General features: G+C 37.8%; 2 protein-coding genes across 3 annotated transcripts; both read left to right on the top strand.

Annotated features, from left to right (window-relative positions):
- Positions 1-304: 304 nt before the first annotated feature.
- On the top strand, positions 305-7373 carry prpf19 (pre-mRNA processing factor 19). The gene is made up of 16 exons (XM_028459656.1): positions 305-502; positions 691-840; positions 1665-1741; positions 3540-3681; positions 3800-3873; positions 3975-4040; positions 4140-4181; positions 4272-4346; positions 4423-4498; positions 4587-4696; positions 4802-4957; positions 5033-5102; positions 5202-5375; positions 5496-5578; positions 6482-6587; positions 6708-7373. The coding sequence occupies exons 1-16, from the start codon at positions 484-486 to the stop codon at positions 6803-6805; spliced, it is 1518 nt and encodes a 505-aa protein (XP_028315457.1). The 5' UTR covers positions 305-483; the 3' UTR covers positions 6806-7373.
- Positions 7374-8715: 1342 nt separating this feature from the next.
- On the top strand, positions 8716-22033 carry LOC114471361 (V-type proton ATPase 116 kDa subunit a-like). Of its 2 annotated transcripts, none has more exons than XM_028460114.1 (21): positions 8716-8878; positions 10363-10507; positions 10739-10817; positions 10911-11059; positions 12009-12104; positions 12199-12260; positions 12333-12459; positions 12566-12648; positions 12734-12827; positions 15141-15353; positions 15429-15579; positions 15681-15820; positions 17080-17237; positions 17319-17409; positions 17488-17606; positions 17705-17918; positions 18638-18748; positions 18839-18925; positions 19547-19667; positions 19843-20014; positions 21410-22033. In XM_028460114.1, the coding sequence occupies exons 2-21, from the start codon at positions 10391-10393 to the stop codon at positions 21501-21503; spliced, it is 2478 nt and encodes an 825-aa protein (XP_028315915.1). In that variant the 5' UTR covers positions 8716-8878; positions 10363-10390; the 3' UTR covers positions 21504-22033. The 2 variants fall into 2 exon arrangements, with proteins under 2 accessions (XP_028315915.1, XP_028315914.1); XM_028460113.1 differs by having other exon boundaries at positions 18824-18925.
- The last annotated feature ends 682 nt before the right edge of the window (positions 22034-22715 follow it).

Here is a 22715-nt window from a genome sequence, read left to right as displayed (position 1 = left end):
TGATGGAAGGAAAAAAGTTTGATGTTTGATTTTTTTTTAAATAAATTGAATAATAAAGACACTAATCTACCTCCATATAAAAGCTAATCAATTACAGTAATGTGAGTATTTGCAATCCGTCACTTTCACCTCTGACTAACACACATTATCAGACACATTTACTCCTACAGTCAATATGATTGTGCGCCATATTTGTTTATTATATTTTTTAGGGTTGTTTAGTTTTCATATACTGGGTGATAGTGGGATTCTTTCTTTCAGCTATGGGTGCAGACCTCCAACAGGTGGCGCTGTGTGTGGAGGAGCTCCGAGCTGAGCTGGTAGAAGAAGAAGATGGTTCGTTTGCAGCGGCAATGAAAGAAGGACAGCGTGTTACTTCTGTCTCCATTCAAACATAAGTTCACTGTTGTAAACAGTACAGATAGCTGGGGACGAGTAGCTTCATTTAGATCTAGGAAGACATATTGAGACTGCGTGTGGAAGATGTCTTTGGTTTGTGCGAGTAAGTGAAGCTAAGTTTTGATGACGGAGTTAGCCGTGCGCTGAGCTAATGCTACAAGCTAACAGCTAACATAGGCGGCCACGCATTACCGTCTTCCCCCGCACAGATGCATGTTTCTCATCACTCCTACGTTAATTCATTCTCTTTGTGTGGTTACTAAATGCCAGTTTTTTTTTTATAATTTCCAGTCTCCAACGAGGTGCCGGAGCACCCGTGCGTCTCTCCCGTGTCCAACCAGGTGTTTGACCGCCGGCTGATTGAGAAGTACATAGCGGAGAATGGGACGGACCCGATGAACGGACAGCCGCTGTCTGAGGAGCAGCTCGTAGACATTAAAGGTAAACCTGCACACAAACACACCGTTTTATATTAGCAAACACAAATATCAAATTCACAGTTTGATTTTCATCGTATGTTTTTGGTCTGCAAAGCCAAACACTGTTAATGGCTGGAGTTTTATTTTTTATTTTTATCAGTAGCATCGTCATTAGGTATAACATGCTTATCAAACTGAAGGTTCTCATAATTAATATATAATGATTATGATCTGAGTTGTGTATTTTCTGTAATAAGGCTGCACGATTAATAAAGCTTTACAGTTGCACTTTATTCCCAATACGGAAATTTGTTTTAACTTTTTCAATTAAAAGAAATCCATTATTTATAATTAAATGCTGTCTTTTTTCTTTTTTTTCAAAGTAAAAAAAATGGATTTCGTTTTGTGATTAAAAAAAAATTGTGCAGCCTCACTCTGTAATACTTCATCTGACTGTATGAAATTAATGTTAACTAATGTCATCTATAAACATGCAAGATAACAGTCTACATAGACATGAGCTGTTCACATTTGTTTCATTAACTTGGCAAACTCTAAAGGTGTTTGGGGGGGAAAGAAGGATTCAAGAAGCCTACTTGTAGTCTGCTTTAAATAAATAATCTCCTCTGCATTTCGTTAATATATGATCTGAAAACTTTCATATAATCTACTGTTCCTTTGTTGTTGTTTTTTTAATTCTCCAGTTTTAGTGAGAAACAGAATGAAGGAGTTGCCCTTCTGTTTAATAAGTGTCAGGATACAAAAAAACACATGGACAATTATTCATACCACAATTTGAGTTATATATATATATATATATATATAATTTTTCTTTTGTTTCCTTAGTATCACATCCTATCAGACCTAAGGCACCATCAGCAACGAGCATTCCTGCCATCCTTAAGTCCCTTCAGGACGAGTGGGTAAGTGCTGAGATTAGGGCTGGGCGATATAACCTTAACATTCATATCACAGTTTAAAATTAATTGGAAGTGTTTATGAATGGATTATATAATCCCTTGGCAAAGCTGAATTGATTAAAAAAAAAAAACATAAAAATAAAAGCATAATGTCATTTTGACAACATTTATTGTGTAGTTCTTGAAACAAAATTTTAACTCTGTACTCTGTGGTGCAAAATGAGTCATTAGGTCAGATGAAATTTCAACAATTTATCCTTATTCATCTACTGTCTGCTGGTGCCTAACACAGCTATTTAAGTAAGTAGGTGACCCTACACGTCACTTTAACCATGTTCATGCTTCTGTGTCACAAGCTTCGGTGTGATGCCGTGGTTGACCACTCACAGTTCTCCGCTGAGGGAACGTGTCTCTTTGCAATGTACTGCCATGCTGCTAGAGCCTTGGTTCCCAAAGTGGGGTACGGGTACCCCCAGGGGTACGTGAATTGTCACGGGGGTACTGACAATATTGGAAACTAGAGTATAAATAAAGCAGCTAATGTTAATGCTCAGTTAATGCTAGGCTAATGTTATTGCTAGGCTAATCCAAGGTTAAAGTTAATGCTAGGTTAAAGCTAATGTTGGGTTAATGTTAGGCTAATGCTAATGTTATTGCTAGGCTAATGCTAGGCTAATTATAATGCTATGTTAAAGCTAATACTTGGTCAATATTAATGCTAGGATAATGCTATGCTAATGTTAATGTTGAGTTAAGATTAATGCTATTGCTTAATTATTGTTATTGCTAAGGTAATGCAGTATTATATATTATTCTTCAACATGGTGGTTAACATTCACTGTAGGTGGGACTACATTGTATATTACATTACATTATTATGTAACTGTGCAGGAGTAGGGGGTCCATGGCTTCAGGTTAAATGTCTGAAGGGGTACATGACGGAATCCTTTGGGACCCACTGTGCTAGAGGGTTATGGCTGTGTGTGGTTTCAGAGGGTGTGGTTTCATTCAAAAGTTCTTGTTTATCTACTGGTCACAGTAAAGTATATTTTGTCTTAAGCATCTTAAAATGCAATCTAATAATAATAATGGCTTAGATTTATACAGCGCATTTTTCAAGGAGAATCAAAGTGCGTACAGAAAACATTAATTCACATCAGTCATACCAGTGGTGGTAAGCTACAATTCAGCCACAGCTGCCCCGAGGCATGGCTGGCATTTCGCGCCTACGGCCCCTTTGACCACCACCAACATTCATGCACGATTCATACCCATTCATACAAGGCAATGTAAGTAAAATGCCTGGCCCAAGGACACAACGACAATGGCTTTGATAGAGCAGGATTTATTTGGGGATTAATATTTAACAACCTACGTGTGTCTATGATGTTGGAAAAAAAAACTTCAAAGCATCAATTTCAAAAGCTTAGTAGTGAAATAAAAACACAGATTTTTCCCTAATTTGATTATAATCGTGATAACAATATTGATCAAATTAACGTGATTATCATTTTGGCCATATTCATTCAGCCCTACAAAATCAATTGCTGGGGATGAGGTTTTGATTGGATCAATCACAGCCCTACAGGCGTATGGGTCTGCCTTGACACAGAGGGTTTACGCGTAGCTACGCCATCAACGTGACGCAGAAGCATGATTTAGGCTTTATTCATCTCAGCCGTGACACACATCTGCTCTAAGCAATTAAAAAACCCACTAGACAAGTTTCTCACTTTTTACTCTGTTGTCTGTAAAATCCTCTCAATGGGTTTTCTTCATTTCTGAATCTTTTTCATCACAGGATGCAGTCATGCTTCACAGCTTTACATTGCGGCAGCAGCTGCAGACAACGCGCCAGGAGCTTTCCCATGCACTCTACCAGCACGATGCTGCCTGCAGGGTCATCGCTCGACTCACCAAAGAGGTCACCGCTGCCAGAGAAGGTGTGGCCAAAGCGCTTTCTGTCTTTTGTCCTAGGCATTGGTACTACTAAGTTCACATCAGCAATGAACTCTATGGTTGAATATCATAACATTAGTTATCTCTTCTTCTGCTTTATAGCTCTTGCCACGCTCAAACCCCAGGCTGGGTTGGTGACTCCTCAGGCACTTCCTGCTTCTCAACCATCTGCAGCAGTGAGTTACTGGTTTAGGTTTCCAGCAGATTTAATACTGATTGAAAATTCATCCTGTATCCCACAATGTGTTCTTCACTCACTATCATTCTGATTTATCAGGGTGCTGGTGGAGAACCTATGGAGATTAGTGAACAGGTTGGAATGACTGCAGAGATCATCCAAAAGGTACAAGTTTTCCACTTTTCCTTTAAAAATAAGCTAGTGTTGAATTATTATCATGTCTAGTTTAAGACTGGATTCACTCTGTTTTTATTCTGTCTACAGCTTCAAGACAAGGCTACTATTCTCACTACAGAGAGAAAGAGGGTATTACACTTGATTCTGTGAAATCATTCTTATTTGGAATATGAATAATTACTTTGTCATGCTTTAAGCTATTTTTCTTGGTTTGTCTAGAGAGGAAAAACTGTCCCAGAAGAGCTGGTCAGATCTGAGGACCTGGGCAAATATCGCCAGGTGGCCTCACATGCTGTAAGTATTGATGCTGATGTTTACTCACAGGTAATGTGATGTACTTTTCCTAAGTTCTGTTTCCTGTTTCCTTCAGGGTCTTCATAGCGCAAGTGTGCCCGGTATTCTGTCTTTGGATTTGTGTCCTTCAGACACCAACAAAGTGCTCACTGGTATGTTTAATCATACTTTAATTATTAGATTTTACTACCTGCAAGATGTTACGCTAAGAATCTTTGCTACTTTCCTACGCTCGGGTAGGTGGAGCTGATAAGAATGTGGTGGTGTTCGACAAGAACGAAGAGCAAATTGTGGCTACGCTCAAAGGCCACACCAAGAAGGTCACCTCTGTCATTTACCATCCATCTCAGGTAAAATCTCTCATGGCATTTGATGGATGAAAACATTTGATGCATTATTTATCTATGGTTTTTGCTGTCACGCCCCCAAACTCACTCCAATTTCTGTTTTTGTAGTCCGTGGTCTTCTCTGCATCCCCAGATGCCACAATCCGTGTGTGGTCTGTCACAGCAGGTAACTGTGTGCAGGTTGTGCGTGCACACGAGGCCAGTGTCACCGGCCTGTCCCTACATGCCACTGGAGACTACCTGCTGAGCTCCTCTGAGGATCAAGTGTGTGACAGGCTGGACCTAAAACTTCTGAAAAGTCTAATAAAGTAAACTAACAAAGTCATTTTCATCTTTTAGTACTGGGCCTTTTCTGACATCCAGACTGGTCGAGTCCTCACCAAAGTTACTGATGAAAGTGCTGGATGTGGTAAGTGTTCACACCTTATTGCTGCATTAATCATCAGTGCGTCTGGCTGGCTCGTAAGGGTGTTTTTTAAAAAATATATTTATTTTTTGCTCCGAGCAGCTCTGACCTGTGCCCAGTTTCATCCTGACGGTCTGATCTTTGGCACTGGCACGGCCGACTCTCAGATCAAGATTTGGGATCTGAAGGAGCGCACCAACGTGGCCAACTTCCCCGGCCACTCTGGACCCGTTACCTCCATTGCTTTCTCTGAGAACGGATACTATCTAGCCACTGGTAAATAATCCTATTAATGCATGTAACTGTGGTCACTGATGACATAAATATGTCTAATAGACTTAATTACAATGTTTATCATGTGTATTTCACTGTAACATGTTTGCTACTTTGTTCTAGGTGCCCAGGATAGTTCTCTGAAACTGTGGGATTTGAGGAAACTGAAGAACTTTAAGACCATCACTCTGGACAACAACTATGAGGTTAGTGACTGAGGGTTTCTACTTTTCAACTTACTATGAAATATTCTACTGTGCATGTTTATGAAGAGATTTATTTAATTGGCAAATCATGTATTGGGAAGAGATATGACCTTCCTGCCCTTAATGTGACAGAGGAACTTCTAAAGGGTGAAAACATTTTGTCAAACTCCTGTATTCAAGTGCATTGTAAATGCATCATAACACATTATGTGATTCTTAGATGTTTGGTTTTGTTTGGATCAAATGAAAACAAATGTCAAGATGCATTCTTTAGATAATAAAGCAGCATATAATTGAGACATTAATGCAATCTCCTGACCTTTTTGACTCTTTGGTTTCATATTTTTGTTAACCCAAAGCTCTGTTTTTCATCTCTTTGCTTAAATATACACACAAAACACAGTGTAGTTACAATTGTGAGATCTGTGCAAAGCTGCCATTAAGGGGTATTCTGATAAAAAACATAATCCCAATATGACATCGATATTGCAGCCTTGAGTTTGGCTGATATGGATTTAATATGAGCCTGGATCATACATGCATACTGTACATTACTTATTGTTGTGGAATGTTATAAAAGGCTTGATCAAGTGATAACAACAGTCAGCAACAGTAGGTATGAGAAAAACTGACCCATTTATTATTAACCAGTGGGTTGTTTGCATTTTAACACAATAATATAAACAATAGACTATTCTACAATAGATTAGAAGACCATGGGGAAAAAACCTCTATATATATCTAATAAAAACATGTATATGGGAGATTTTAGATGCGGGTGGATATAATCAGACACTCGTTTTATGCTGAAATCAGAGCAATACAAGATAATATCTGTTAGGAACACCCTTACTGCCATGTGTGTCTACATTCAGGTTTAATTTCTTTGTTTTCTTGTTTCAGGTGAAGTCACTGGTGTTTGATCAGAGTGGTACCTACCTGGCTGTAGGAGGGTCTGATATTAGAGTTTACATCTGCAAGCAGTGGTCGGAGGTCCTCAACTTCACTGGTAAGGAGAGAAAAATGACAACGTCTTACATGCATTAGTTATGATGGCATTTTGTGTGGAAATAACCATTGCTATCACGCTAGATGCCATTTAAGTCATTTATGTTTTTTTATTTCCCAGACCACACAGGGTTGGTGACAGGAGTGGCCTTTGGAGAGAATGCTCAGTTCCTCACCTCTGCAGGAATGGACAGAAGCCTCAAATTTTACAGTATGTAGAAGATCACCTACCACTGCAGGAGGGTGCTCTCTGTCCAATCTGCCGCTGGCATTTTTAGAAAGAATAAAGAATAAAAAAACATTGCTAACTTTGCTTCTTTTAGTGTTAGTCCTCTAATGTCCAGGAACGTTTCCTATTAAACATCAGCTGTTTGAAACACCAGAGGGGTTAGTAAAAGTGTAAAATCTTCATGATGTGAAAGAGCCTGTGTAATGTTCCTGTCCTGTTTGCCAGATTTTATGATTTTACTGTAGAATATGATTTCAGTGTGGAGGATTTTCGATCAGCAGCTGTCATCCAATTTAAACATGTACACTGTTGCTATGAGTGATGAGCTGTTGTAACGTAGATCAGTTTCATCTGTGTATCTTTGGCAAGAAAAAAAACAAGTACATCATAATAATCAAAAAGATGATGAACAAGTGTTGTAACAGTTTAACATTTTCCCCACTTGCATTTGTTTAAGTTCTTTCTGATTGAAATTTTTGTTTTATTTGTTTCATTTGTTTTTGCCTGTTTCAGCCCTGTTTTACAACAGAATAAAATATCTTTTGTATTACCGTCAAAGTGTCTGTTTTAAGGTAAATTTCATTTTGCCATCAATAATTTTTTACTAGAATAATTTTTTGATCATGTTAGTTATACTGTGTTAAATATACAGAGTAGTCAACATTAGTGACAAGTTGTGCCAGCTCAGTTTTTGTTATTTTTTTACACCGTCTTATTTTACCCCATTTTGATATCACAAATTTATGGTGACTGCTAAGAGACTTTAAGGATTTTTGTTTTAATTTCAACTTTTTAAATCATGTTTGTGATACAGTGTTTTGAGATGCTCCAGCACTAATATTTTTCTGTCCTTTTTTCTTTTTTAAACTATATTTGAGGGAGTGAAAGTATACAATACAGTTGTTTGAGATTTAATTTGAAAGTAATCAAAAAATAATGAAAATATAATTATATTTTTTATTTAATTATCTAATGAATGTTTATATTGTACACTGTTTTATTGTACTAGATTAATATTTGAGGGAGTGAAAGCATAGAATACAGGTGTTTGAGATTGTGATTTTTGTTGTTTTTTAACTTGAAAAATTAAAAAACAAATATATTTTATTGTTTAACTAATTGTTGCATTTTTGTACTATATTCTTTTTTTTAAACTAGATTATTAGATTATTTCAGGAAGTGGGAGTATAGAATACAGTTTGAGATTGTGTTTTTTAACTGGAAAAAAATTACAAAAATATTTTTTTAAATTTATTTAATGATTGCTTAATTTTATACCATATTTTCTTTAACTAGATTTATATTTGAGGGAGTGAAAGTATAGAGTACAGTTGTTTGATATTGCGTGTTTGGTTTTAATTTCCAAAAGAATAATCTAAAAAAAAAAAATAAATTTGTATTTTTATTCTTTAAATATCTAATGTTTATACTGTATTTCCTTTAGATTTATGTTTGAGGAAGTGAAAGTATAGAATACAGTTGTTTGAGATTGCGTGTGGTGTTTTAATTTGAAAAAGAATGATCTAAAAAATTATTAAAAAAATATTTTTTACTTTTATTTAATTTAATGAATATTTAATTTAGACTATTTTCTTTAACTAGATTTATGTTTGAGGAAATGAAAGTGCAGAATACAGTTTGATATTGCGTGTGGTGTTTTAATTTGAAAAATAATTATCTAAGAAATTACAAAAATTTAATTTTTATCAGACTTAAAAAAAAAAAAAAAAAAAATAGCATTTACTACATATTTTGACCCAAAGGTTGGAAAAAAAGATTGCAATAGGTATTTTAAGGTCGAAGCGGCGTCTACTCTGTGTTGCTGACCTCTCGTGGCTGAACGCTAGAAGACCATCTGCCGTCACGTGAGCCAAAAGTAACGTGACTTTGATAAACGGGAAGTAGCTGACGGCAGAGGTTAGCACAGACCTAGAACAGACCCAGAAGCCCCAGAGCGTCCGTCCAGGTGACCAGTGACCGGTGTGAGTCTACCGTTGGTCCGGATAGTCCGAAACTCACCGTGAAAAGTGTGTTTCCCTCACACACACACAGTGTGCAGACAGGTAGGACTGATATTTATCTGCTCTAACTTTGTGTTTACAGGTTGTGGCGGTTAGAAACTATTCGTCGCTGTGAGGAATTCAATTAAACTCATGTGTTTCCACTTATTTAGTCCTGAAAGTGCTTTGTCATTCAGTCTGCTGTGTGTTTTTGACCTTTATTCTCATAAAACACCAAGTCTGTCTCCACTCTGTAGACAGCAGCCTGGGAAAACGAAAGTACACAACAATAGATTTACATTAAACTGTAACTTCATCTTTTAACATTGTTTTAATCTCAATTAAATAGTACTCAAAGTTACTAGTTACTATCCTCCCCCCTCCTGATTTAGACTAAAAAGGTTCTCATAAAAGCAACTCAGTTACAGTAATGTAAGTACTTGTAATCTGATACTTTCACTTCTGGTTTTAATCTTTAGCTGATAATACCAGTGTATTTACTAAGATGCCTTGATCATTGTTTCCCCCTTAATATTTGAAAGAAAAGCAAGAAAAGTGACAGAAAATAATAGAATTAAAAAAAGTAATAAAATAAACTCAGAGAGTGCAAACCTCTTCTGTTTGCAGTTATCTGGATCAGTGATACTGATCATGGTACTAACCATGATCAATCACACTTTGAAGGCATCCCCAATAATAACAATACAGTACGTCAAACTATGTATTCGTAGCTAATCGCGATGAAATGCGCATTATGGATTATGGATCAAATCTGGATGAAACTGTTGGATAATTGAGGAACCAGCTTAACATAACTGAGTCAAATTTCTTAAAGATCAGTCAGTTGTGAACTGAGATAGGAACTGAATGTTTGACATTTAGATAATGATAAGATAGAGGAATTATTAGATTTTTTTTACCAACTAATTCAGAGTCAATATATTGATCCCAATCCCCTCCAAAATCAATGGAATCTTCCATGGCGTAACATCTTATTTTGGTTAAAATTTAGCCATAATCCATTAAGGACCTTTGACGTAATCCTGCTGCTGACAGACAAACAAATACATTCCAGTGAAAATATTACATATATATAGAAGAAGGTTTACACCTCTATATGTGTAATTAATATATGATATCGTATCTTCAATGTGTTGGAGACCAGTCTTTGCAGGGAGGGCTGTGGGGGTGTGTCGAGGATTTCTGACCTTCAGGAAGTGGGTTTGGGATGTCAGATTCACTCCATTCTCCTCCATGTTTTAATGGTGCCACACACATGCATGATTGTTCAATGGCTAATGGCATCAGGAAGTGTTTGGAACACATTGGTACTTCTACCAAGAGTTTTAGGTCCCCTGGAAAATTACTGGAACTTAAGTGTAAAAATCTACTGTTACAGTTAAACAGTCTCAAACTTCCCCTTTTCTCCAGTTTCTATTCATAAACTTCTGCTTTTGTTGAATGAAATGTATTTATTGTCCTTATTGGAAATAATACAGTATGTGCTGCTGCCCAGTAACCCAGTGTCTTCTTCCTATCCTCAACAGTTTCTCCTGCCTCCTGTAGCGGGCAGCCATGGGCTCCATGTTTCGCAGTGCGGAGGTCTCCCTGGTGCAGCTCTTTCTTCAGTCCAGTTCAGCCTACAATTGTGTCAGTGAGCTGGGAGAACTGGGCCTGGTTGAGTTCAGAGACGTGAGAAACTTTAATTCTTGGTTTTTTTTTTTTTTTTTTTTCTTTGGTGTGAAAGTCTGTTGGTGGAAACTCTATGTAAAGCTATTTACCAGTGGATGGATGTGAAACGTGATATGATAAATGTATTGTTCATGAATGGTGTCATTATGAAAGAGAAACAGGTTCTCTGTCCTCTTTGAATCAGATGAGCATGACTAACCCTGATCCCTGCTTCCTCTCCTCTGGTTTTAGTTAAACCCAAATGTAAACGCTTTTCAAAGGAAGTTTGTTGGTGAAGTCAGAAGATGTGAAGAGCTTCAGAAAACCTTTAGTAAGGATCGGATCGGTTGCATGTTTGTCAATATTTGTCTTTGCTGTGTTGTTTCTTGTGCTATCTGGTTCTTTACATCCCGTGTGTTCTCAGACTACCTGGAGCAGGAGATCACCCGCTCCCTTTCTACACCATTAAGGGGGGCCCTCGCTCCTCCGTGCCCGACACCTTCGGCCCCTCAGCCTCGTGAGCTCCTCGCTATAGAGGAGGAGAGTGAGAGGCTGGCCAGAGAGCTGAGAGAGGTGAGCTTTGTTTACTGTGAACCACAAAAAGGTTCATTCTCCCTTTTGGGCGCCATGACATCAGGAAGCTGATTGATTATCTAGGGCCCTATTTTTTCTACGTTAACGAAATCACAGAATCGACCAATGAAAACAACAAAGTACCACCCACCGTTTAACACCGTTTAAACTGTCAAGAAGAACCACGCAACTCATCACTCACTCCAAAATACACGGAGCCGACTAGCTCCTGCTGAACTTTTATGTCTGTGAAACTCCACTCGTTTCCGGTGAAGCGCTGGGGTGCTCCATGAGAACGTCCGCTTCACCTGCCGCAGAGTGTTTGAGCAACATCTGATCAGTGCTGTAGAAGATCTGTGGGAAGTGTTGCGTGTTTTTGCGGACGAGACCACCGATGCCAAGGATTGTAAACATATTAGGCTAATAATAGCTTCTAATACTGTAAAATATTCTGGCTGCATCCATTTGTTTTTGTTTAATTATTATGGTCTGCAATGTTGTCATCAAGATCATTTAAATTAAGTTGATCAAAACTTAATTAATAAACCTGATCAGTAAACCATTGATCCCTGAGGGGAAAATTGGGTGACATTAATGCTGCTCTTATACATCTTTACAGTAAATGACATAAATAATTAAAAAGGAGCAGTCAGAATAATCCATGTCAGTACAACTTATATATACCTTTAAATTGTATCTTACGCAATTATTTTAAATTAAATTTTTATTTTTGACACAATTTTTTTGTTTTTTATTAGTATTTATTTTGTTTCCTCACAGGAACTCAAACTAATATTTTCTGAAATAATTATTAATATTAAAAAAAATAATAATAATTATAATGTATTGCAAAGAACACGGAATTTAAGAAAAAAATAAAAACAGCATTTGGGAAAAAATAGAATAGATTTTATAGGACTCTATTTATCATGGGCTTTCTTCTCCCCAGGTGTCGAGGAACAGAGACAGTCTCCTGGCTCAGCAGAACAAGGTCTGTCAGTACAGAGGAGTCCTGACGAAGACACACCCACTCACAGCCTCACAGGTAGAGAAATCATCAACATTTTTTCTTTCTTTTCTAAGTGTCTTATCTGTAACTGACTTTACCCTAAATTCCCATCTTTCTTTGCTTCTCTCAGGCGCCTCCACCTGAACTGGAAAATCAAGGCCTTATTGAAACCCGCCAAGATGTCCGTCTCAGGTAGATCTCATGTTTTGACCATTATTTCCTGCACTGAAAGACCAAAGTTTTCATGGAATCCACTTGTGTCAGTTTTGTTGCTGGAGTGGTCCATCCCTGGAAGGTGCCGTCATTCGAGCGTTTGTTGTGGAGGGCGTGTCGGGGTTTTATCCTCGTGGAGTTCTGCGAGATGGATAATCAACTTGTGCATCCAGAGACGGTAGGAGGTGCAGCTGGAGGAACCGTGAGGTCTTGGTTGGCAGATGGTTCCTCCATGTGATTTAATGCTTTTTGGTTTCTGTCTTATGTTTGTTGTTGTTTTGCAGGGCGAAATGGTGCAGTGGACAGTGTTCCTCATTTCATTCTGGGGAGATCAGATCGGGCAGAAGGTGAAGAAGATATGCGATTGGTAAGACTAAAAATCAGATAAATACACATGAATATATAGATGTGTTATTTAACGTAATCTGTTTCACATTTTGTCTTTTTCAAAGCTTCCACACACAAACGTTTGAGTACCCTGAGAACTCAGCTGAGCGAGAGGAAATTCTCCAAGGGCTTCAAGGCAGAATCGATGACATCAAGTCGGTGAGTGAAGCCGCTCCGTGTGAATGTCAGGGATATATACTGTATATATCAGGGGTCACCAACCTTTTTGAAACCAAGAGCTACTTCTTGGGTACTGATTAATGCGAAGGGCTACCAGTTTGATACACACTTAAATAAATTGCCAGAAATAGCCAATTTGCTCAATTTACCTTTAACTCTATGTTATTATTAATAATTAATATTTATCTTTTAATTAGGGAGATTTTCAAAAGAGCGGGCGGGGGGGGTAGTTTGCTTTTTAAAGAGAAAATGAAATAATTCAATTTCACAGTGTTCTTTTATTTGAAAAACACATATAAAGTAAAGAACAAATTCCACAGTACCCGTGCAAATGGTAAATGGTGGTAGTAGTAGAATAAATAAAATAAATAACATAAAATTAAACAAAAAAGGCATACATTGCATAAATTATCCATCAATCTATGCAATGTATGCTTGAAATAAAAATAATCAACAAAAGGAAAATTAAACATAGCCTATACAACAACGGCTATAACCATAACAGAAACACTTCCCTACACATGGTTGGATTTGATTTTCTCCCGATTTCCTCACTGACATTGTCCGGGCGGACCATCCTTCACTGAGCGTCGTTTCCGGCCGCACAATAATAACGATTACACCTCTTCTTATGCGGTGTAATCGTTATTATTATTACAACAATATTATTATTACAATAATATAATTACACCGCATAAGAAGAGGAAGAAGAGTCTTCTTCCTCTTCTTATGCGGTGTAATCATTATTATTGTCCGGCTGGAAACGACGCTCAGTGAAGGATGGTCCGCCCGGACAATGTCGGGCAGAAATCAGGAGAAAATCGGGAGAATGGTGGCCCCGGGAGATTTTCGGGAGGTACACTGAAATTCGGGAGTTTCCCGGGAAAATCGGGAGGGTTGGCATGTATGTATTAAACACAAAAAACACTTTACATTTTAAGTGTTTATATATATGTATTGTCATTTCTAAGTTACATGTAAGTATGATTTAAACAAGAATAGCTAAATAAATAAATCTATATATATATAAAAGCTCACTGGTAAGTGCTGCTATTTGAGCTATTTTTAGAACAGGCCAGCGGGCGACTCATCTGGTCCTTACGGGCGACCTGGTGCCCGTGGGCACCGCGTTGGTGACCCCTGGTATATATGGTTCATATATGTTTTTTTAGATGCAGGGTTGGGGTCTATTATAATTGTAATTGATAATTAATTACATTTATGGCGCAATTTAAATTGTATTTGTAATTTTAAAAATATGTTGCTGTTGTAAATCTAATTAAGTTGAAATCGAGTTCAGAAAATTGACTTTGTAATTGTAATTGCCATGAAAACTCTACAAAAATTGTCAATTATAGTTTAACGCAAAACTGGGGAACCATGTTACAGTTCATGTACAGTTCTACACAAATGTAGTTAATTATTAAAATATGTTTCATATCAAGCTTTCCCACATTTTACCATTTAAAAAAAAAAAAAAAAAAAAAAAAAAAAAAAAACCACATTAAGGGCTAAACTGACACAAAAAAGGCTCAGACGCCCACACCAAAAATATTAAAACTTGTATTTTCATTGATTAGGAAGCCTAGCAAGGTAACCAATAGATAGGAAATAAATTAGATGATAGATATTTGTTATATGTGTATTTTACAGCTGCAGTCTTGTTATTTCAAATGAGTATCTGGCACAGATTGTATCTGCTGGGAATATTTATTTTATGTCATCAAAGGTTACAGTAAATCTATTGTACAACATTTCCTCAAATGCTATGCTTGCTATTTTTTGCCTAAAATAAAACATTTTTATGTTGCATAATTTTATTATTTTGCTGGTTAACGTCAGCTTTGCTATTTCATTTTTACCTTTCAAGATAAAAAAAAGGTTAATTTAAAAAAAAAAAAAAAAAGAACAAAATGAAAGAATTTGTGGACCTGTGGCAACCATCAATGCTAGAGACAATAGGAATCTAACCACCCCACAAATTTCTTGCATTTTTGTTCTAGATCTGTGTGCGTTTTGAGAATTTTTGTTGTATATTGTATTTTGGAAGTCATTTTGTTGATATTTATTGTCTTTTTGTGTATATTTCGATCACTTCGTTCTGTATATGTATATATTTTTTTTCCCATTTTGTGTGCGTTTGTAGTCATCTTGTGTATTTTGCAATTAATTTTGAGCAGTTTTGTTGTAAAATAAAAACACAAGTTAAAAAGGAAAAGTTTATTTTGCAAACTTGATAGGATACTATTAATACTGTATATCCACCTTTCCCTGTGCTCTGTTGTACCTCAGGTGTTGCTACAAACGGAGACCTACCTGCAGCAGCTGCTGTTGCGGGCCGTGGCCGTTTTGCCTCAGTGGAAGGTTCGAGTCCAAAAGTGCAAAGCGATCCAGATGGTTCTGAACCTTTGCAGCCCCTCGGTCACTGATAAGTGTCTGATCGCTGAGGCCTGGTGTCCCACTGCCAAGTTACCAGAGTTGCAGAGTGCGCTCAGAGAGGGCGGGGTGAGACAGTAGAGATTACAATGTTTAGAGACTTATGAGAAATCATCCATCAATCTTTCATCCTCCCATCCTCAGAGGAAGAGTGGCAGTACGGTCGACTCCTTCTACAACCGCCTACCGCCCCCTGTGGCTCCACCCACTCTCTTCCCCCTGAACTCTTTCACAGAGGGCTTCCAGAACATCGTGGATGCTTACGGAGTGGCGAGCTACAGGGAAGTCAATCCTGGTATGTTCCCATAAACAACGTTATCCTAAAACGTTCCCATCAAAGTGTGTCATTGGGTGGTGTAGGAGAACATCAGAGTTTCTCTCTCCCCGGTACTGCAGCGGTGTACACCATCATCACCTTCCCCTTCTTGTTTGCGGTGATGTTTGGGGATGTGGGTCATGGTCTATTGATGAGTCTGGCTGCACTATGGATGGTTCTGGAGGAGAAGGACCCAAAGCTGAAGAACAGCAGCAATGAGGTTAGTCATTAAGGGTCGTATTCTCCCATATGCAGAAGTCAGAAAAGCCATTCAGCGGCGCCGTTCATCATTTCTAATATGTTCAAATGTACCAGTCCTCTACGGAACAAAATGTGTTACATTTCATTATATTTTACCCATGCCGTCCACTCCTTTTCCTGGGGGGGCAGTGGGTGGTGCATCGCAGAGAACTCATCAAAATGAAACTCTGACAGACCTCAGACTTCTGTCTACGCTGCTCAGACTGATGTCCAACTATATAAGACTGTGTACAATTTAAAGCCATAGTTTGGTTAAAAAAAATTGTAAATAACAAGTGAAACATTGATGACAGACGATGATGATGACTAATGCGTGCTGATCATTTCTGAATGCAGGAATGTAAGAAGTTAATAAAATCAGGCTTTCACACAAACAAGTGTTAATCTGTCGTTAGTATGAGGGGGATAAAATAGACATTTTAACTTTTAACTGCATTTAGCTCGGGCAGAAAAATGCAGCTGATCCTCCCACTGCAATAATCTGATCAAATCAATCTGTTACATTGTTTTCCAATGTAACAGATTTCTATAACCTTTACAAGCATTAGGAAAACTCCATGTTCCGTGGTTTCTAGACAGCCCAAAAAACATGACATCATGGTCTAGTCTGCCTCCTTGGCTTCAGATCGCCTTCATTGACAGACTACAGACTTTGACGCTTTTGGTCGATTTATGCATTGGTGGGCGTGTCAGGAACCTGGATTGGAGAATATGCACAGGAGATTTATTTTTTATTTTTAATTTATTATGGGTACAGTGCATATTAACGTAGATTTCTGTAACTATGCCAGAATTAGCCTGAGGGCTCTTTTTCATCTGTAGTCCCTGGAGCAGTGTTTGGGTTCGGTGCCTTGCTCAAGGGCACCTCGGCCCTCCTGTTCCCAACTCATGTCCTTACAGACTGAGGTGCTGCTGCCTCGACTAGAGAATACAACCCTAAATGCATACATTTTTTAAATATTTAGTCAGATATCATTTCTACTAAATTGACAAAAATTGTCTCTCCATCATCGGGGATTTCTATAGTCAAACATTGTAAACAACAAAACAAACAAGCCGTTTATTGTTAGATAATGGGTTTTAAGGCCTATGCATAAACCATCACATCAACTTTACATCAACTTCATGGTTGCTCACTATACTGTAAATGACCCTTCTCCATGTTGTCACATGGAATATTAGTAGTAGTTTTTAGCCATGTGTGCTCCTGTGTGTCAGATCTTTAGGATGATGTTCGGAGGACGGTACCTGATCCTGCTGATGGGACTCTTCTCTGTGTACACGGGGGCCGTCTACAACGAGTGCTTCAGCAGAAGCCTTAATACCTTCAACTCAGCATGGCACGTGCACCCCATGTTTGTAAACAACGTATGGAAGTGAGGACATTTCATCTTGTCATCCTGGAACTGTTTGAGTTTGTTCATGCCTAGTTTTCTAAAGACCTGACCTTCTTTCAGTTCATCAGTACTGGCAGGAAGCCAATACTTATCCATGGACCCTGCGCTGCCCGGTGTCTTCACCAGTCCTTATCCATTTGGGATTGACCCGGTACGACCAAATTCATCACCCCTAAGGCAGTAAAAGCAGCCTGTGGTATTTTCTCATCTCACTGCTTTGTTTTCACAGATTTGGGGGCTTTCCAACAACAAACTGACTTTCCTGAACTCGTACAAAATGAAAATGTCCGTTATTATCGGCATCATACACATGACGTTTGGGGTCTGCTTGTCATTCTTCAACTACTGGTTTGTAATAATTGTTTGCCTTAGAGGTTCCATTAAGTTTAACTTGTTTTTTAATCATGTTGCTTCTCTTCTGTGCTTCCATGGTTTTTCTTCTTCAGCCACTTTGGACAAATAAGCAGCATCTTCTTCGTGCTCATCCCACAGCTCCTCTTCATGCTGTGCCTCTTTGGCTACCTGGTGTTCATGGTGATCTACAAGTGGTTTGCTTATGGAGCGGCACAGTCCAAAGGAGCTCCTAGTATACTTATTCACTTTATAGACATGTTCCTCTTCTCAGACAACCCAGGAAACCCACCACTTTATAAAGGACAGGTGTGTCACTTTGAATTTCCTGCTTCACAAGTTAGCTCTCTATAAGATTCACTTTTTGATGTTTTAAACCATAATCATTGCGTTTTTAGAAGTCTACAGTTTCTTTGTTTTATTACTATGCAAAGTACACAGTAATGCAGATTTTACAGTATTAATTTTGCTCATGAGGCTGTCCTCAAATGATATAAAATATAACATTTTGATCACTATTCGCATCATCATAAGTGACAGATACTTACTTAAATGTCCTTTGAGTTTGTTTTTTGTTTTTTTTACAATTTTTTATTTAATTTGGGGAGATTTTGTGAAATAATTTAAGATAAATTGCAGATTAGAGTTCTTTCAACAATTTACAACTGAATTCCTCCTGTGGCCCTAATCGAATGCTCCGAAGGGCCGGATTTGGCCCCCGGGCCTTGAGTTTGACGTACTGTGCTAAACCAACAATGTGTCCTGGGTTCATTGCCATCAACATTCCGATCATTATTCAAAAACATTTCAACAACTTTGCGTTCAGATTTCCGAAAGCTTTGTAATGCATTTGCTATAAAAATACTGTATTAACTCCGTCTTTGTCAGAATGTGTTGTACTTGCATAGAGAAGCAGAAGGAATCACATTTTGACACTACACTGAGCCATTAGTTTAAACTCCACTAAACCCGTTTTAAACTGTAATGATTGCCGCTCTGTAATTCTACTGTTTCTTCATCCTGTGCAGTCCGTGGTGCAGCTGGTGCTGGTGATTGTGGCTATATTGTCAGTACCGGTTCTCCTGCTTGGGAAGCCAACTGTTGAATTCATCATGTTCAAGATCAGACGGCCTCGAGTAGTGAGTGTGTTTATAGTTGATTTAGAAGCTTAAAGTTGATCACAGTGAGTGGGTGTTAATGACAAAAGATCGAAGTTACTGCACTTACAGGAGGAAGACAGAGAACCTCTGATGACTGATGGCGGTTCCATCAACACCCGTCATGCAGGACAAGATGGTGGAGTTGAGGAAGAGGAGGTAGGGGTACAGGGAGGGGTAACTCTATCACAGCGGGGACACAAAAATGTGATTGTATCTGATCCGAGGGGGCACATAATCAACATTAGAATAATGACCGACTTAAGCATTAATAAGGGGGGGTTTGTATGTGGTGTTATTTTGTCAGTTTTTAGTCATTGTGTGTCTTTTTGGAGACATTGTGTGTTTTTGTTACTTCTTTGCACTCTTGTTGTAATTTTTTGTTTTTTTCTGTCACTTTTTGTATTTTTGTTGTTTTTTGTCATTTTGTGCAATTTTGTTAACAGTTCGTGTGTCCATGGAGCTATTCTGTAATATGTTGTTGTATTTTGTGTTTTCATAGTCATTTTGTTTGTTTAAGTGGTTGTTGTGTCCGTTTTTGTTGCTATTTTGTGTATTTTTTTTAAATGTTTTCTGTGTTTTTGTGTATTATGTCAGCTTTATGCTCCTTCCAACATCTTGAAATACAATTTTTGGGGATTTGCATTGGGGGGCACACAAAATTAGACTGAGGGCCACATGTGGCCCCCGGGCCGCCTGTAGCTCATGTCCGTATGTGATCTTTTTGAACTGTGGGATGGTAGCTTTGACCGGGGATTGTTTCTGTTCTGCTCGCTATAGAAGTTTGATGCTGCAGACGTGTTCATGCACCAGGCCATCCACACCATAGAGTACTGCCTGGGCTGCATCTCCAACACAGCATCCTATCTGCGGCTCTGGGCTCTCAGTCTAGCTCATGCACGTTAGTGACACACACACACACACATACACACACACTATCACATGATGCGTACAGGACTTCCCCTGTTAACCGCTAACAGCACACACATTGTCTTTCCCTCTGTTAATCATCACGGACTCGTGACATTTGTTTCCAGCTGATTGTGACGAGGGTCTTTGTTGTTTTGTCTCCACAGAGCTGTCGGAGGTGCTGTGGGTGATGGTCATGCGTATTGCTCTGAGGTGGAAAGGTTATGTAGGAGCTGCGGTGCTCTTTGTTATATTTGCCTTTTTTGCTACATTGACTGTAGCCATCCTCCTGGTGATGGAGGGTCTGTCGGCCTTCCTGCATGCGCTGCGTCTGCACTGGTGAGAACTAGAGGATGGAGTGGGAAATGCAAACAAAGCTTGGTGCTTTGAAAGTTCTTCAGTTCATTCATATTGATAATTGATAGAATATGGGGTTTGTTCAATTAGTGATGTTTAACCACCTCATGTTGTATGAGGCATTCAGTACACACATCAATATATCAAGTTTTCCATTTTGGCGATATGGAAAATAACAATATCGCCTATATATATATATATATATGTATATATTATAGCTAATTTTGTATTAAAATACTTGTTTTAGGAGTCACTGCTTTCGTTGCTTCTCATCACAGCATGTAAAGCACAGTTGGATGATCACTGAGTGCGTCCTAACCCAGACCTTCATCTAAACAAGCCATACTACTCACTCACACGTGCTGTCCCTTATAGGAGAAAAAAGCCAAAAGTGGCACGTATTTTGCAGCTGTTGCATCAGCAAATTTAACCCAAATATTTTTTTCTGGTCTGACTTTATTTGAATAAAAAATATTGAGATTTATATAATTTATCACCATTTTGAGAAAAAATATTGAGATATGAGTTTTAGTCCAGATCGCCCAGCCCTACATTCCACCTATTGTATTGTTTATGATACTGTGACAACCTGCTTAGTATTTTGTAACTTGTAGTAACACAATTACTTTTCTACTAATAGAAAAACCATTACTAGTAAAACAAAATGTATGTTTACTAGTGCTACTTATAGGGTACACTATAAAATATTTACTAGTAGTACTAGTTGGCCTAATGCTAATGAAGTAAGAGGGATTAGAATCAAATCCAGCCCCCTGATTGGTTGTAATATTTTCTAAAGCCAATCGCAAGACAGAACTTGCTTTCCCCGCCCCTTTATTACTTCACTAGTAAAATGTATTTGGACACTTGTGAACCACAATTGAGTACAAGTACTCGTTCCAAATTTGAGTGCTAGTAGAACTGAATGATGTTTGATATTTCTGATATTAAATTTACATTCAAAGGGCTTTTCATGAAGTGTTCCATAAGGTTTGCGTAGCATGTCTAAAAAATGCTGCCCTGGAATTAGAATTTAAGCTTAATCAACTCTGACGCTTTCCACCTACATATGATAAAGAGGCCACAGGCTCCATAAACTGACACTGATATGCAACAATGCATACATATGGATATTATCCATGCATCCATATGTATGGCTGCACAATAGGTTATTTAGTAAAACATTTCCCAAACACAACAACTAGGTGACCCTGAAGCAGGTCAGCCATTGGATGGATTTAATCTGCCGAGCAGCTTTTATATTTCATAGTGTTTTTCATGATTTTGAAATGAGTATTTAAAATGTAGACAATGACTGTGAGCCTCTATTGGTTTTTACATTTCCATTCATCTGTTTTGATATTTTTCTCATTACAGGGTGGAGTTTCAGAACAAGTTCTACAGTGGCTCGGGCTACAAATTCACCCCTTTCTCTTTCTCATCGCTGATCGAGGCCTCATCCTCAATATAATGGGTCAAATGTGTAATTAGTAATACGTCATATATCTGTCTAATTATAATGGTAATATGTTGCTATCAGGCTATGAAAAGGGCCTTGACTGTTATTTGCTTCAGAGTCACTGTGTAATTATTGTGGCCATGTAGTATCAAATGAAAGGATGGTATATTTGTATTCTTTAGCTGATTTTATTCTGTAATGCACTGCTTTCTAATCACTAAGTGAACGGCTCGACAGGCATTTTGTTGTAACCAGTTCCGTTTGATTCATTTAAGCAAAAGGGAATGTACGCCAGAATTTGATCTGCACTTCTCGGGAATGTGATTATGGGTTTGTTAAATCGATCAAAAAATGGCCAGCGTGATGCAACAGATGTTGTTTTTTCTTGATGAGCCAAAGAAAATTTCTCATTGTCAATCTTCCAAGCACAACATGCAATGAGTATGAACAGATTGATGCATTATGCTCGTGCCTTATCAGGAATATTTGTTAATGCATTGTTGAATAAAAACAATACTTTGTTTCACCACTTTTTACCAATACTGCAGTGACTGTGTCTCTTTATTTGCAACCAGTGTTCACTGTAAAACAGATCATATTTCAACTAGTAAGAAATATGGGTAGCACTTTATAATACAGCCCATGTCTTAGAATTCATGTAACTTTGGATGTTTTTTACTATGTAATTATCAGGACTTCCAGGTTAATGCTCCGACATGTACTATGACATGTTAGGGGAACCTATGATGCAGTGTTGCTCGTCTCTTACCCTGTGACTCCTGCTGTTCTACTGGGTAACTCCCAGTGTATTACACATTAAAAATGTATTATTAATGCAGTGGTTCCCAAACTGGGGGGCATGTGCCACTGTAGAAGGGGATGTTTTTTAAATCCGTTTTCCCAATTTTTTTTAAAATCCGTTTTCGAAATTATTTTTTTAAAATCTGTTTTTTGAATTAATTTTTTTTAATTCCGTTTCCCGAATTAATTTTTTTTTTAAATTCGTTTTTTGAATTAATTTTTGTTTCAATCCATTTTCCAAATAATTAAAAAAAAAAAAAATCCGTTTTCTGAATTAATTTTTTTTATAAATCAATTTTCCGAATTAATTTAAAAAAAAAAATCAGGTTTCAGAATTCATTTTTTTTCAATCCGCTTTCCAAATTAATTTTTAAAAAAAACAGTTTTTCGAATTAATTTTTTTTTCAATCCGCTTTCCGAATT

Source organism: Gouania willdenowi, chromosome 10 (assembly GCF_900634775.1).
Source record: "Gouania willdenowi chromosome 10, fGouWil2.1, whole genome shotgun sequence".
Lineage (NCBI taxonomy): Eukaryota > Metazoa > Chordata > Actinopteri > Blenniiformes > Gobiesocidae > Gouania > Gouania willdenowi.
Note: the sequence above shows the minus strand (reverse complement) of the source record. Positions and strands in the feature narration are given on the sequence as shown.